Source organism: Pistacia vera, unplaced genomic scaffold (genome assembly GCF_008641045.1).
Source record: "Pistacia vera cultivar Batoury unplaced genomic scaffold, PisVer_v2 Contig1007, whole genome shotgun sequence".
NCBI lineage: Eukaryota > Viridiplantae > Streptophyta > Magnoliopsida > Sapindales > Anacardiaceae > Pistacia > Pistacia vera.
In genome coordinates, this window is record NW_022195036.1 from 83,469 (window position 1) to 98,735 (window position 15,267).

At 31.5% G+C, this 15,267-nt stretch overlaps 1 protein-coding gene across 1 annotated transcript; it reads right to left on the reverse strand.

Moving 5' to 3' along the window:
* Window positions 1-5,781: 5,781 nt before the first annotated feature.
* Window positions 5,782-12,317, reverse strand: LOC116144316 (disease resistance protein At4g27190-like). The gene is made up of 5 exons (XM_031429802.1): window positions 12,213-12,317; window positions 8,661-10,951; window positions 7,408-8,115; window positions 6,999-7,292; window positions 5,782-6,896 (listed from the first exon to the last, which is right to left on the reverse strand). Exons 2-3 carry the CDS (start codon window positions 10,948-10,950, stop codon window positions 7,412-7,414), a joined length of 2,994 nt encoding a protein of 997 aa, XP_031285662.1. The 5' UTR covers window position 10,951; window positions 12,213-12,317; the 3' UTR covers window positions 5,782-6,896; window positions 6,999-7,292; window positions 7,408-7,411.
* Window positions 12,318-15,267: the final 2,950 nt, after the last annotated feature.

Here is a 15,267-nt window from a genome sequence, read left to right on the forward strand (position 1 = left end):
CGCTCTACCTGCCCAATAAATTAGTCAAGGTAAATTTTGTTTAAAACTAACTTACATAATACAATTGTTCTATAAGTTTATTCTAATGCTAATGTCTTCTTCCTATTGTAGTGCTGAATGTGGGGCACATGCCCTGAAATTTATTCTGTTCGACATGACCAACAGCCCGATGGACAGGTTGAATGACGGAATAGTGAGAGACTGTCGGGAGCGCTGGGCTGTCAACTGCTTCCATGGGCAGATGGATCCGTTTTGAGTGATCAGAACCCAATCAAAAGGTATGACAGTTGGACTTTGAATTTTGTAGTTTATGTGATGTTGATGTTCATACTTCGGTTGTGGTGCTGATGCTGCAGGTGTCATGCTTATATGGAGCTTTACTGAAAGAGACAGATTGAGTAAACTTCTCACCTAAACACTCTGTAACTTTTTTACCTGTTTTTTTTTTTTTTTTATTTACAAAAGCTAACGTGTCTGCAGGTGTGTGTCGGATATTTTTTGCAGGTTCCTGGCAAACAGAATTCGAGAACTTCTCAAAGGCTGGTTGGCAGGAGGAGGCATCTGTAATAAAGGGATTGTGCAAAGGTGTTAGTGACATTAAACTCTTTGGCATCAAAAAGTAAATTAAAGGCAGTGTATAGGAAATTGTAAATAATTTACTATATATGGTGTGATCATTGTAAAGAATTGGATCTGACATTTGGGAGATATTTTTGTTTGTCCATATAAGATATCTCATTAGCAGTTTGAATTTACTATGTATGGTGTGATCATTTGCTACATCCAAGTTGGATAATGGTTTTTTACCGTTTTGTTTCATTTTGTGTATCAGTACAACGTGTGATGTACTGGTATGATTATTTGATTCACCATAGCTAGGGGTAATGGTTAGCTTGTCCAAATATTTTGATATTTGCTGCATCCCATGCCTATTTTTTATTTTATGTTTCGATAAACAGGTTACATTGATGTCTCTTATATTTTGATTTGTGATAAATTAGATTGATATAAATTACTTAATTTTGCGATACAAATTCTTTTCGGATTTGGGAGGGAAATGAGTGATGTACAAATGTTTCCCAATCATAGTCATTTCAAAATTAATTAACTTAAAGACAGGCATAGTACCAAACAATTACGTATATGACTGACCACATATATCTCTTAAACGACCAAGACTTTTCCAGAAACGATCGCTTAAACGATCTCAAATCGTTTAAGCGACCAAGAGTCTATTACAAAGCATCACTTAAATGATCGCTTAAGCGATTACCCATCTGGGCAGATGTTCATTCTAACTCGGACAATATCGCTTAAGCGATCCTTAATCGCTTAAGCAACAAAAACTCTTTTATGAAGAATAGCTTAAGCGATACATAAGATCGCTTAAGCGATCATAGATCTGGGCAGATATTCATTCTGCCTCGGACAAGATCACTTAAGCGATCTCAAATCGCTTAAGTGACCAAGAGTCTTTTACGAAAATTGCTTAAGCGATATAAATGGATTGCTTAAGCGATCATAGATCTGGGCAGATTCATTCTGCCTCGGACAAGATCGCTTAAGTGACCAAGAGTTTTTTACGAAAATCTCTTGAGTGATACAAGTGGGTCGCTTAAGCGATTTTCGATCTAGGCATCTACCGCAGACTAGATCGCTTAAGCGTTTACCGATCGCTTAAGCGTTTACCGATCGCTTAAGCGACTACGAGTAAAAGCAAAGAATCGCTTAAGCGATACAGACGGATCGATTAAGCGACCAGAGTAAAAGCAAAGAATCGCTTGAGCGATCCTATGTATTCGGATATTATTTATTGTATTTCAGAGCATCGGTTAAGCGATTAACGCTATACTAAACATATAGGGTTTACGATTCATTTAGTGGACCATGACCGTTATTATATTTATATTAAAATATAGTTCTTTTACGTCAGTCTGAAACATATAAGGTGTAGAATGTTTACATCTATGCTAAACATATAGGGTTTACGATTCGTTCAATGTACCTTGACCGTTATTATATTTATATTAAACATATAGTTCTTTTACGTCAGTATGAAACATATAAGGTGTAGAATGTTTACATCTATGCTAAACATATAGGGTTTACAATTCGTTCAGTGGACCTTAACCGTTATTATATTTATATTAAACATATAGTTCTTTTACGTCAGTATACAACATATAAGGTGTAGAATATTTACGTATATGCTAAACATATGGAGTTTACGATTAGTTCAATATGTTTTTATATTTCTTTGTTTAATTATTTAGGAAATATTAGTATATTTTTAATTAATTTTAGACCCATTAAGTGAATTAATTTCATTAATACCGCCTGAAAAAGTTTAAAAATTAACAAAAACACCCCCACCCACCCAACTTCCCGGATTCCGACTACCGTCGACAGCAACAAACGACCAAAAATGGCTTATGACAGCCAGATGTGACCTTTTCTGGCCAGATCCATGGTGGATCTGGCCGAAAAAGGTCACATGTGGTCGTCATCGACTTTAAAAAAATGGCCGACGTTGACAGTCAATGACGGCCAAATCTTGAGCATCGTTGACCGACAACGACGACCATATATTTGTAGGGGTGAGCACGGATAGCGGGTAGAACCAGAACCTGGGGGTAGAACCGGAACCGGAACCGGAACTGGCACTAGGCGGGTAGGTTCCGGTTCCAATTTTTTGGAACCGACACTGTGCGGTTTCGGTTCCAGTTCTAACCGGAACCAGAACCAGAACCTGGAAAAAGGGTACCCTATTTGGAACCTGTTTTGGAACCTGGACTGCAATGAAATATTTGTGAAATGTGAATAATGGGGGGTTTCTAATATTTTATATATAAAAAAATTTAAAATAGAAAAAAGTTAAATTTTTGGAATAACCTAATTAAATAAATATACTAATACAATTATACTTATTACATATAAATTACACTATATTAAAAACTTTAATATATTAATATTAAAGTTTTGATTAATTAAGTGAATAATTGGAATTATAATCCAATTAAAAGTGTTTTAAATTTTTAATGTTACTAAAAGAATTATTTTTTAATAAAATAGTATATTTGATTGAATAATAATATATTTAGTTATTTACTTCAATTATCAAGTTCTAAGTATATTTCTAGTAAATTAGCAATTAATTAATTATATATGATAAATTGATAAACATTAATAAATTTTATTACTAGTTAAATGTCATACTTAATCAATCGTAACATTACATTATATGATTAATTATAATTTTATAACATTACTTAATTGATTTATAATATAATTACTTAATCAATTATAACATTTCATTATAAACATTAGTACAAACTTAATTAAATTATTAAAAATTTAATTAATTATAATATTACATTAAAGATTTATAATATGATTACTTAATTCACTATAACATTACATTATAGTATGATTACATAATTAATTATAACATTACATAATTAAATGATTACTTAATTGATTATGACATTATATTATAAATATTAGTAATTACTAATTTACTACATAAACATTAGCACAATACTTAATTAAATTATTAGAAATTTAATTAATTATAACATCACATTATAAATTTATAATACAATTACGTAATTAATTATAATATTATATTATAATTAAATAATTACTTAATTAATTATAATATTATATTATAAACAAATTAATTATAATATTACATAATTAGATGATTATTTAATTGATTATGACATTATATTATAAATATTAATTATAATATTATATTATAAACAAATGATTACTTAATTAAATGATTATTTAATTAATTAAATATTACATTATAGTTAAATAATTACTTAATTAAATTATAACAATATTACATTACATTATATTATGATCACTTAATTAATTATAGTATTGCATAGTTAAATGATTACTTAATCAGTTATAAATTTATAACATTACATTATAAATATTAGTAATTTACTACATTATTATATTACTTAATTAAATGATTAAAAATTTAATTAATTATAATATTACATTAAAGATCTATAGTTTGATTACCTAATTCACTATAACATTATATTATAATATGGTCATATAATTAATTATAATATTACATAATTAAATAATTACTTAATTGATTATGAGTTATGACCTTATATTATAAACATTAGTAATTACTAATTTACTACATAAACATTAGACACAATGTAATTAAATAATTAGAAATTTAATTAATTATAATTACAGTATAAATTATAGGACGATTACTTAAAGTTAATTAATTGTAACATTACATCATAATTAAATGATCAATTAATTATATATATTCTATTATAAATTAATTAATTATAATACTATTAAAGTTTATAATATGATACTTAATTCATTATAATATGATTACATAATTAGTTATAACATTACATATCAGATGATTATTTAATTGATTATGACATTATATTATAAACATTAATTGTAACATTACATTATAAACAAATGATTACTTAATAAATAATCTGAAATTTAATTATTAAGCATACTTATAGTTAAATAATTACTTAATTAAATTATAACATTATTATATTACATTATATTATGATCACTTAATTAATTATAGCATTACAGAGTTAAATGATTACATAATTAGTTATGAATTTATAACATTATATTATAAAAATTAGTAATTACTATAATTGCATTACTTAATTAAATGATTAAAAATTTAATTAATTATAACATTACCTTATATATTATAGTATGATTACTTAGTAATATAACATTTCATTATAAATATTAGTATATTAATAAATAATTAAAAATTTAATTAATTCAATATTAAATTATAGATTTTAGTATGATTACTTAATTCATTATAGCATTACATTATAGTATGATCACATAATTTATAATTAATGATTACTTAATTAATTATGAATTATATTATAAACATAGTAATTTACTAATTTACACAATCTTAATAAATGATTAGAATTTTATAATTTTAATATTACATTATAAATTTATAGTATGATTACTTAATTAATATAGCACATTATATAACAATAACAATACTTAATAAATTAACAATTTATTAATTATAATATTACATTATAATTAAATAGTAAATTACTTAATAATTATATAATTACAATTTACATTGGTAGTATGACTTAATTAATATAACTATATAATTAAATGATTACTTAATTATTATGACATATATTATAAACATTAAACATAAATAACTTAATTAATTATTAAACATTTAATTAATTATAACATTACATTATTGTTTAATAACTACTAAATAATTATAAGTATTTATAACATTACATTATAGTATGATCACTTAATTAATTATAACATTACATTATAATTTAATAATTACTTAATTAATTACAACATTACTATATTACATTATAAACATTACTAATTTATAATATTAAATTTACATGTTATGAGTTACATTTGACACAAATGAATGAGTAATCAAAATTTGTTAGGGGTGTATTTGTAAACTCTTAAGGTATTTTTGCCATTTTTAAGCTAATAGGGGGTAATTGATTTTTTACAGGGTACCCCGGAAAAGAACCGGAACCTGTATTTTAGGTTCCGGTTCCTTGAATTGAAAAATATGTACTGTGCAGTTCCAGTTCCGGTTTCTTTTTTTGGGAACCTACATTGTACGGTTCCAGTTCTAGTTCCCCTGAAAAATGCAGGGTACCCGGAACTACTCACCGCTAAGCATGAACAAGCTCATCCTTATGGCACGCATGATTATTGAAGATGAATGGAAAGGGAAGAAGAGATGTTTCGGAAGACGTTCATGAAATTTCCTCCCATACCAATACAGAGGAGATTTCTAGCTTGATCACATCAAGCCAAAATCCATCATCTCTCGCAACTACGTGATATACTTTGATACTCTTTAAATTGAAGTTGAGAATCTGATAAATGACCGAGCACGGATCAACAATGACGTGTTGTGCCAGAAGAAATGGACTGAGACGCGATTTACAAGGATGTTTTGAAGTGGGTGACTGGTGTTGAGGAGCTTCTGGATGATGCAAGAATGACATTGAAAGACTTTGACCAGAAAGTAGATGAGCGATGTTTGATTGGATTGTGTCGCCATTTGAGGCAGCTGAAGGATGTTACTGAACTGCGGAGAGGAGTGCTCGATAGAATTCTGTTAGATCCAACATATATGGCTTACTTATACCAGAAATTAACGGTTGGTTCTGTCAACACGATTGAGGATTGCAGAATGGGTGACATTGGCAAGACAATGCCAGCGAAGCAAGTAGCAGGTCGAGCCAAGACAAGCTCTTTAATGTTGTGATTTTTGCAGTGGTAACCCTGAATTCAAACATAGAAAATATCGGGAAACATTGCAGATCACGCAAGTCTGATGTTCTGTGGCGAGGATGTAGAGGGAAGAGCAATTAGGCTTTTTTTAATCGATGGCGGTGGATGTCTCAGGAAAGTACCAGTAAAGCTAAGCTGGAATCCAAGATGAGGATAAAACATTATCTGACCAATTATAACCAAGCAGAGGCAGGTCAGCCGCCGAGTTGGTGAAGAAAGCATGACGAGGTTTAGATTTGTTAATCTTACTGGAGTAGAGGTGGGGGTAGATGGTGGCAAATGCTTGTGATTTCAAGGACAACTGGGTGGAAGCAGTGCCATCTGGAGAAATGTACTTCCCAAAAGTCACAGATAACAATACAACTCTTACTCTAAATCATACAAGAATCTTAGAAGGAAATTAAAGAACACAATTTGCTTGCCAGCTTCATCAAACAATCAGCAGAACTCCGAAAAGGAAACTCGTAAACTTGGCATTGACATCCTGCAACAGGCCCTGAAAAAGATTCACTTAGATGAATAGTACCATTTCACCACCCGGAAATCCATGCCTGCAAGAAAAACTCAAAGTTCAGCAAATTACTCTTGTAAACTTTGGTTATTGTCATCTAAAAGCACAGCAAGGAATAACTAACATGCTGTCATTGATTTACCTTATATGGGTTCGACCTGGATCTTGATATTAACGATTTTTTGTATCTTGAAAAAGTCATAGATAATAATACAACTCTTTACCCTGAATCAAACTCGGACCTCAGAAAGAAATTAAAGAAGCCAACTTCATCAACAATCGGCAGAACTCCAGAGAGGAAATTCATAAACTTGGCAATATCCACACACACACACACACACACAAAAAGGTGAAAATTGACATCCTGCAGCATGGCCTTGAAAAGGATTCATTCAAGTGGAATAGCACAACCCTATTACCATCCGCAAATCCACGCCTGTAAAAAAAGAAAGTCAGAAGAGTTCTGCAAATTAGTCTCGTAAACTTTGCTGATTGTCATCTGAAAGCACAGCAAAGAAATACATCTAGAAGAGTTGTGTCTTGTAAGTTACCTCATCAGGGTTGAATCGGTTGTTGCAGATTTAGAAAACGATTTTTTGTAGCATCGTTATCTGCCGGCCAAACCAATTGGTTCCACAGATCTTGAGTGCAATAGATCGATCTCAATTTCTTTGCCTCTTTGAAAGTAGATGGGAAACTTTTAAGCTCCGCACATTTATTAATCATCAATGTCTCCAAAGAATCCCATTTCATGGACACAACTTTGCTAATGTTGGACAATGAGGGCAGATCAATGAGTTCAAACTCCTCCAATTTAGGAAAGGCCCCTAAATCAACAATACTTCCATCCTGGATAATTTGTTCAATGACTTTGCAGTCCTCAATTTTAATATGCTTTAACTGGTTAAGTCGCAGAACCGTAACCCCTGAGAACAAAACTTTTAGGCTGTGGCATCCTTTTAGCGTTAAAATTTTGAGCATGATAAGACTATGCTGTGATTCTATTGCACCTTTCCAAATGTGCTCCAATTTTGGAAGGCCGTCAATATGCAACTTATTTAAGCTTTTAAAAGCGTCACCTCTGGTATGCTCACCATCAATAATACTTGTCATGTTACCACAATCTTCAATTGTACAATCTTTAAGGAATTGTAGATCACCACCGTCAACGACTGATAAGTTTGGAGCTGTATGATCAATTAGCTCAAAAGCATGTGCTTGCTTCAATATCTTTAAAATAGCCTCAGGGAAGTCATCACCTGTATGGATATAGCCATATCAAGATGGATTCAAATTAAATTTTGTTCATGAGAACCATGGCTTTAAATACTAAAATTAGCATAATGAAAACTCCTATGCTGCTCAAAATCAAATCAAACTATCTTACAATTATAATTCAATTGAAAATAGTTACCAAAGATTTTATTCAATATAAACATATATACATACAAAATGTATGTTATAAATATACTTATGTAAAGGATTAGAAATTGGATTTCGTAATCATATGATAAATTTGAAGTTGATTCAATTGTTTTGTGAAGAGAAACGATGAAAGCCATAAATGGAAGTGAAAATTTGAAGAGAGATGCTTTGTTTTCAAGTGCTTGAAGAGTAAGAGATGAATATTTAACAATGAAATAAACTCCTTAATGTTTTATTTGTATGTAATTCTATTGTAAATCAATATTTTTCAAGAAATAAAATGAACCACTAATTCTATTATAAATCACTATTTTTCAAGAAATAAAATGAACTACTTTAATTTTAATTTTATGAAAGAAATTTGAAATAACGCATTTACCTGCAGAAAATCTCAAACGCTTTTGAGTTGACCATTTGGAGACATCAAATTCAGGTAGAGAATTTCCTTGTTGAGGACCAACAGTGATGCTGAATGATCTGAGTCCACCTTTCCACTTATCGTTCCCGTTAAACGATTTACTGTTACTAATAAATGTCTTGAAGCAATCCAAGGTAGGAAAGTAGAAACAAAGATTAGTCAATTCCTCAAGTGTGGAAACTTGCTCGACAATACTTATAACAACATTTTGATCCCATCTTTCATCAGTTGGATCCACAACAATTCCCAACTCTTCCAATGAATGAAGCTTGTCAAATACATTAGAAGAAATCATCTCCCTTGGTCCCTCACCATTAACATGGTTTTGGTTCCCAATATTTTTTCTAATTGAAACTCTCAGACACTTGAGAGAAATCAAGTGTTTTATTACTGAAGGCAGGTTATAAATTCCAGTATGACGTATGTCAAGAATTTCGAGAGTACGAAGATCTCCTACCTCAGCACAGAGCTCTATTAATTGATCACAATTCTTTAGGAACATTGCTTTGAGATTTTTCAAGCAAGAAATAGATGACGGAAGAGTTTGGATCTTCGTTTTATACAAGTCAAGAAGTTGAAGCAAAGACATACGCTGAAAGAATGATGTTGGAAATTGTGACAAGCAATTGATTTCGTGAAGTAACAATGTTAAGATTCTTTCAGACTTTGGCTCCTTCGGTAAAGGGAGAAAGCATGAATTGCCAATCATTGAGATCCTAGTTGCAACTTCCCATTTTATTTCTCTACCTATCTCTGGCATATAAATGTTCTCATCTTCGGCAAATCGAAATGCCAGTCGTTGATAAAACTCGAACATCGTATATAGTCCTACCACCTTTCCCTTTTTCAACAGAGAATTGCCGACCAATTCAAGCAACTTATCATTCCCATCATCACGTGCATCCCTAAGCTTTGGGAAGCCATTTAAAAACTGTTCTGCTCTCCAACACTCAATTATATAATCCCGATGAAGTTCACTGCCAGCGGGAAAAATTGCCAAATATAGAAAGCAAGACCTATCCTTTCGTGATAGCCTTTCAATTTCAAGTCTAAGGGTCCTGTAAACTATTTCCAAATTTTGCCTCGGTTCCCCAGTTGGTGATGTTAAACCATCCCATGTCTTCCGCCATATTGCTGCAATGTTTGCATTTTCTTCTTGAATTTTTTCTTCAATACTCATTCTATTACTCAAGTGCTTTCCTATCAACTCTATCAAGTACGGCATGCCACTGCAGAACTTGATAATCAATTCTGCTTCTCCCACGATATCTGGATTATCCCTGAAACCCAGACCCACAATTTCCCAAAACATCTTTCTAGCATCCGTGTCTGACAATCTGTCCACTTCTAGCTCTTCATCCCTTCCTTGACAAAATACTCTATACCTGGTTGCAAAGACTACCTTTCCTTGATGTTCATCAGTAATGCCTATTTCTTCCAAATTAATTTTTGAAAAAACATCATCGAGTAACAATAAATAGCTCGGGCATTTCTTCAGCTTTTCATTAATCTTGCTTCGTCTTTCTTCAGCACTTAAATTTTCCTGATTTATCTTCAACCGCTTCAGAAGTTGTTTTTGTATGCGTTCTTCATCATTTCCTTTGCCTACTGCAACCTTAAAAACTATATGAAAGTCTTCAGGTACCTTAATTTCTTGATGCAGACGATCCATTACCCTACTTTTCCCAACTCCTACTGGTCCCCATACGCAAATTGTTTTGATCTTTTCATTTCTCAAATACTCTTGTAGCTTTTTTACATTTTTTTCAACTGATGCTAATTTAATATTTTCCTTGGTGGGATTGCTGATACGTAGAGGTGGCGGCTTCTGAATCATCATACTAAGCATTTTTTCCCTGGCGTTCGTCAGATATGCTACCTCCTCTGTCATTTTCACAATTCGTCTACCAAGTTTCATGAGATAAAGATAGTGTCTAGGTCCACAAGGACGATCTCCATACGCAGTCTTCAATTTTTCGACTTCAACTTTCATCTCTTTCACTTTTCCCCGCCAGATTTCGCATTCCTTTGTCTCATCTGCTTCTGCTTCACATCTCTCCAGTTTGTCTTCTGTAAATTTCTCTCGAGCGCAAAGTGTGTCATATTCATCCTCAAGTTTGGCATAATTCTGTTCAATATCTTTCACATAACCATGTTTCCTCTTCAGATAGTTGGCTATGCCTGTGCCTTGTTTAATTGCAAAATCGGTTCCAGTTACGATAGTTTGCGTCAGAGTCGCTGGATCAGACATCCTGCAAATATTGTTGAAAAGTTAATGTCTATCAAGCTAATAAAACATCTGATCAAAACAAAATAGAATTGCCGGTTAAGATTATGATTCTTCTTTTATATATATAGTTTTATAGTTTGGTATTATATATGGTAATTCATTCACTTTGAAACGAGAAAAAAGCAATCACTCCTACGATTTCCAAAAAGTATTTGGATAACTATGAACTTTTTAATACCCACAACAGTTTCCCAAAATCCTAATTCTGTCCAAATTCAGTTAATTGTACAAGGGTAAAAAAACCACTTTACCCTCTTTCTTTTCCTCCTTTTTTATTTATTTTACTTTCTTCTTTCCTTCTTTCCTTTCTCCCCTTTCTTTTCCTTTTTTCCTTTCTTTCTCTCCCCCACCATGGAACTACCACCAACGAACTCCATTCCTTCACCTGAAACAATCTCTGGCAACCAGCCAATAGAACCCAGACCCCACAACCACTTCCTCCACCACCAACCTCTTAATATAATACCCACCCTAAAACATCTCTCCCCACCCAAAATTAGGATCCCTACACCTGCCGCCTCCCACCACTGATATCAACTCAAGAAAACAATCAATCCAAATCATTATAAGTCCCAAACAGCAAAACCTCAAATTCAATTGTAGTTGCGGAGACAAACCAACAATGTTACTGGTTCGGTATATTGCACAGCGAAACAAAAACGCAAAACTGAATTCGATATGATAGATCCTAATCCAACTTTGATTTACGAAAGTTTGAGCCATACAATTCAATTCCAACTTAAGCTTAGTTTGGATTGATGTAGTTTTTTCCTTAATCACTTTTAGCCCAACTTTTTGAATAATCAGCTTTTGATAAAAGTTTTCAGCAGTTTGTTTTGTAAAATTTTAAAATTGCTTTACTTTTGAAAAATGATAGATGGCAAATTTAAAATGAGCAAATCGGCAAAGTAGGTTCCTTTTAAATAAGTTTTTTTAATTATTAAAATAAATATTTTAAATATAAAAAAAAAATTAAGAGCATATTATATCGCTTTTAAAACACGAAATGCGTTTAAGATGCATAATATTCACTACAAAATGATATTAAATCCTCTGGATTGATTATTAATAACAATAATAAGACTCGGGTTCTTAGTATGAAATTCTTGCAGAAGAGATCTTGTTTTTGTTCAAACCTAACAGGCTCACAGAAAGAATAAATATAAATATTCTAAACCAGCCCTAGGTGTTTGAACTTTTAACTAAAGAAGTTAAAAACACACCTGAAAAATTGTCTGGTTACTGTCTCTGCTTGCTCTCAGCAACTCTGAAGCATCTCAAAACTGGAGGAAGTTCTTCCAAATGTATCATGAATTGGTCAGAACCAGGTCACTCAATCACTTGGTCAACGACAATAATAAAACACATTATTTTAACTAATATTTTTACGCGGGCCAGCCACAACTTGGCCTTTTTATTGATTATTGTTATCGTGTGTGCGTGTATATATATATATATGGCCTTTTTATTGATTATTGTTATAGTGTGCGTGTGCGCGCGTGTAGTAGCGGATCCAAGATTTTTGTCGAGAGGGATTTCCGCGGCTCTGTCATTATTTGCTAAATAACTAGTGAAAACTTTAAAAAATTACTAAATCTTAATAAAAAAATAATATAATATTAAGAACATGAGAAAAAAAAATATATAATAACACAATATTTTCTTACTTGAATAAATTTAGAAGAAACAAAATTTTGAGAAAAAGTGTTGAGTGAACCTTGAACAAAACCTTTTTTTAATATTTTTATTTTTGGCTTTCAAAGATTATAATATAAATTTTTATAGCGTTGATCAAACCTAGCTTAATTAAGCTAAAGTCAACCAAAACTTAAATCAAGTCAATGTTGCGTTGACTTTTAATATGAATTAATAAAAAAGGAGAAAATTTTTTAGTATAAACATAGATAGTAACTCAAATTTCTTTAATAATTTTGAACAACTGAATAGTGACGTTTAAAATGTAGGAAAGTGGTGGGTGAAGGGTGAAGAATAACGTCATTTAAAATATAGTTAAGGTTTTAATTTAAGAAAAGCATTCTTAGACAGAAAATATAAAATAAACTCACAAGATTAATATCTTTTTTCTCTCAAATTAGAATAAAAAACCTCAAAAAGAAAAAAAAAATGATTCCATCCTTAAATAAACTAAATTGAAATGAATAATACACATACCTAAAATCGATAAAACAGAAAACGGAGCTTATTATGACACCTTGAGTAGTGAAAATTTAACAATTTCAGTCTTCAAAAATTTTAAGAGCGAATAACATGAGAAAGAGAAAGAGAAAGAGAGGGTAAAGAATTTGGGGACAAAATCATAAAAAACAGATAAAGCCGTGTAGAAAAACACTGGAGAGAGTTTTACTTTTAATATGATGTGGGCTTGAAACATATATATATATATATATATAACAAGTTTTTTTCATAGACTAGATATACAGTATGTATAATAGTTCTTATTTTTTAAAAATCTAAAGTTGGGTCTGGGTATATATGTTAATTAACAATTTTTTATGGCCTGTATATTAATAAAAAAATTTTCAAATCTGAGGGTAGCCTGGGCTGAATCCGCTCCTCTGTGTGTGTATATATAAATATTTTTTATTTTATTTTTTTGAGTCGGGGTAAAGACGTAAAATAAATATCAGAGGAGAAAGGAGAAAGAAAACGGGGGAAAAGAGAGGTAAAAAAGAAAAGGAAAGAGTTGAGGGAGAGAGAGAAAGAAGAAAAGTAGGACGGGGAGAAAAATAAAAGAAAGTTAAAAAGGGAGAAAAATAATTAAAGACAACATGTTCTCACCCAAGGTTTTGCGAAACCCAAGGTTGGCACCCTGGTTTCATGTCATTATAAATTAAATTAAATTAAAACGTCAAAATAACTCCCAAGTTAGACTTGGCAAAATGGACAGGTGAGTAGGGTATGGTTTAGATCAAAACGGGTGCAGTCCCACAGGTATGGGCCCAAAACAAGTCGATCTAAACCGGTCCAAAATATTGGATCTGCACCCTACCCTATGCAGGTATGGGTTGACCCGCAGTGCCTGCATTAGTCATCCCTAGTTTTAAATTATGATGGTTACACCCCCAAAATGGTTTCAGTTTTCAATTATGCGTTACACCCCCAAAATTCTTGCAATTTTCATTTTTTACAACTACACCTCCACATTCAAATACTCTAAGTTCAATTCAACTCACAACCAACTCAATTTCTCGTCAATTTAAGACCAACAAGCATATAGTTTATAGAAAATAAATACATAATCGCTAATACACAAAAACAAATACCAAACACAATATATATAACACAAATACAAAAACAAAAACATAAGATAAATTTAACTTTTCTTGACATTGGTCAGCTCATGTTCATTCCTTAGTGGGGCTGATAGTAGAGTCTCTTGATTCCGCAATCCCCAGATTAGTTAGTGGCACATCAAGATCATCATCTGAATCATCATATACAATTATCAACTACAAATATTAATAAATGTAAGTAACAAAACATATGAAATATTATGTTAACATATTACCTTTAAAGTCATATCCATATAGCCAAGTCTGAGTGCATATCAAAGATTTTGCATTTTTTGGTTGAAGTGAGCTTTGAAATTTGTTAAGCACTTTACTACCAATACTAAAAGTGAACTCTGAAGCAACGGATGTTATTGGTATACTCATGATATCACGAGTCATCGTGGCAAGTGTTGGATAATGATCACAATTGCTCTTCTAATGCTAGAGGATATCCAAATTCTGATGTTTGATGCGACCAAACCTTATCTCTTCCAAATAAAGATCCAATTCAGATTTCTTAGTGGTTACAAATTCACTTTCATAGTTGTCAAAATCCTACACCATTTAAATAGTTAAGTATCAAAAATTAAAATTGAACAATAAATAATACTTTATTAATCAGAAGAATATAAAAAGTATAGTGACTTATACAAGTATGATCTACACACCTATTAAGAGTAAGACCACTCGCAGAAGAAACAACTAAGGTGTGGTGGGAACTTCTTTGGAACATTGAACCTCGTAAGTTGAAAAAGCTTATGCAAGTTATGTTTAACAACCTCCATCTTTTATTGGACAGTAGTTAAATCTAAACTTTTTTGTAAGCATACTCCACAAACTGAAACTTAAGATACGAGGTTAAGAATAGTTGCAATAGTTAACACAAGACTATAAGAATTCCGATATTTTACAAATTTTGGGATCATTTGTTCGGCCATGCTCTCAATAACTTCATCCTCTCTTCATTTAAACGCAATTGAATTTG

What these genes read in the sequence shown, in the direction of transcription:
- LOC116144316 (XM_031429802.1), bottom strand. Translation starts at nt 10,950, where the DNA reads ATGTCTGATCCAGCGACTCTGACGCAAACTATCGTAACTGGAACCGAT. An exon ending in GCGTTTGAGATTTTCTGCAG is followed by an intron (nt 8,116 to 8,660) that starts GTAAATGCGTTA and finishes ATATCCATACAG; the next exon opens with GTGATGACTTCCCTGAGGCT.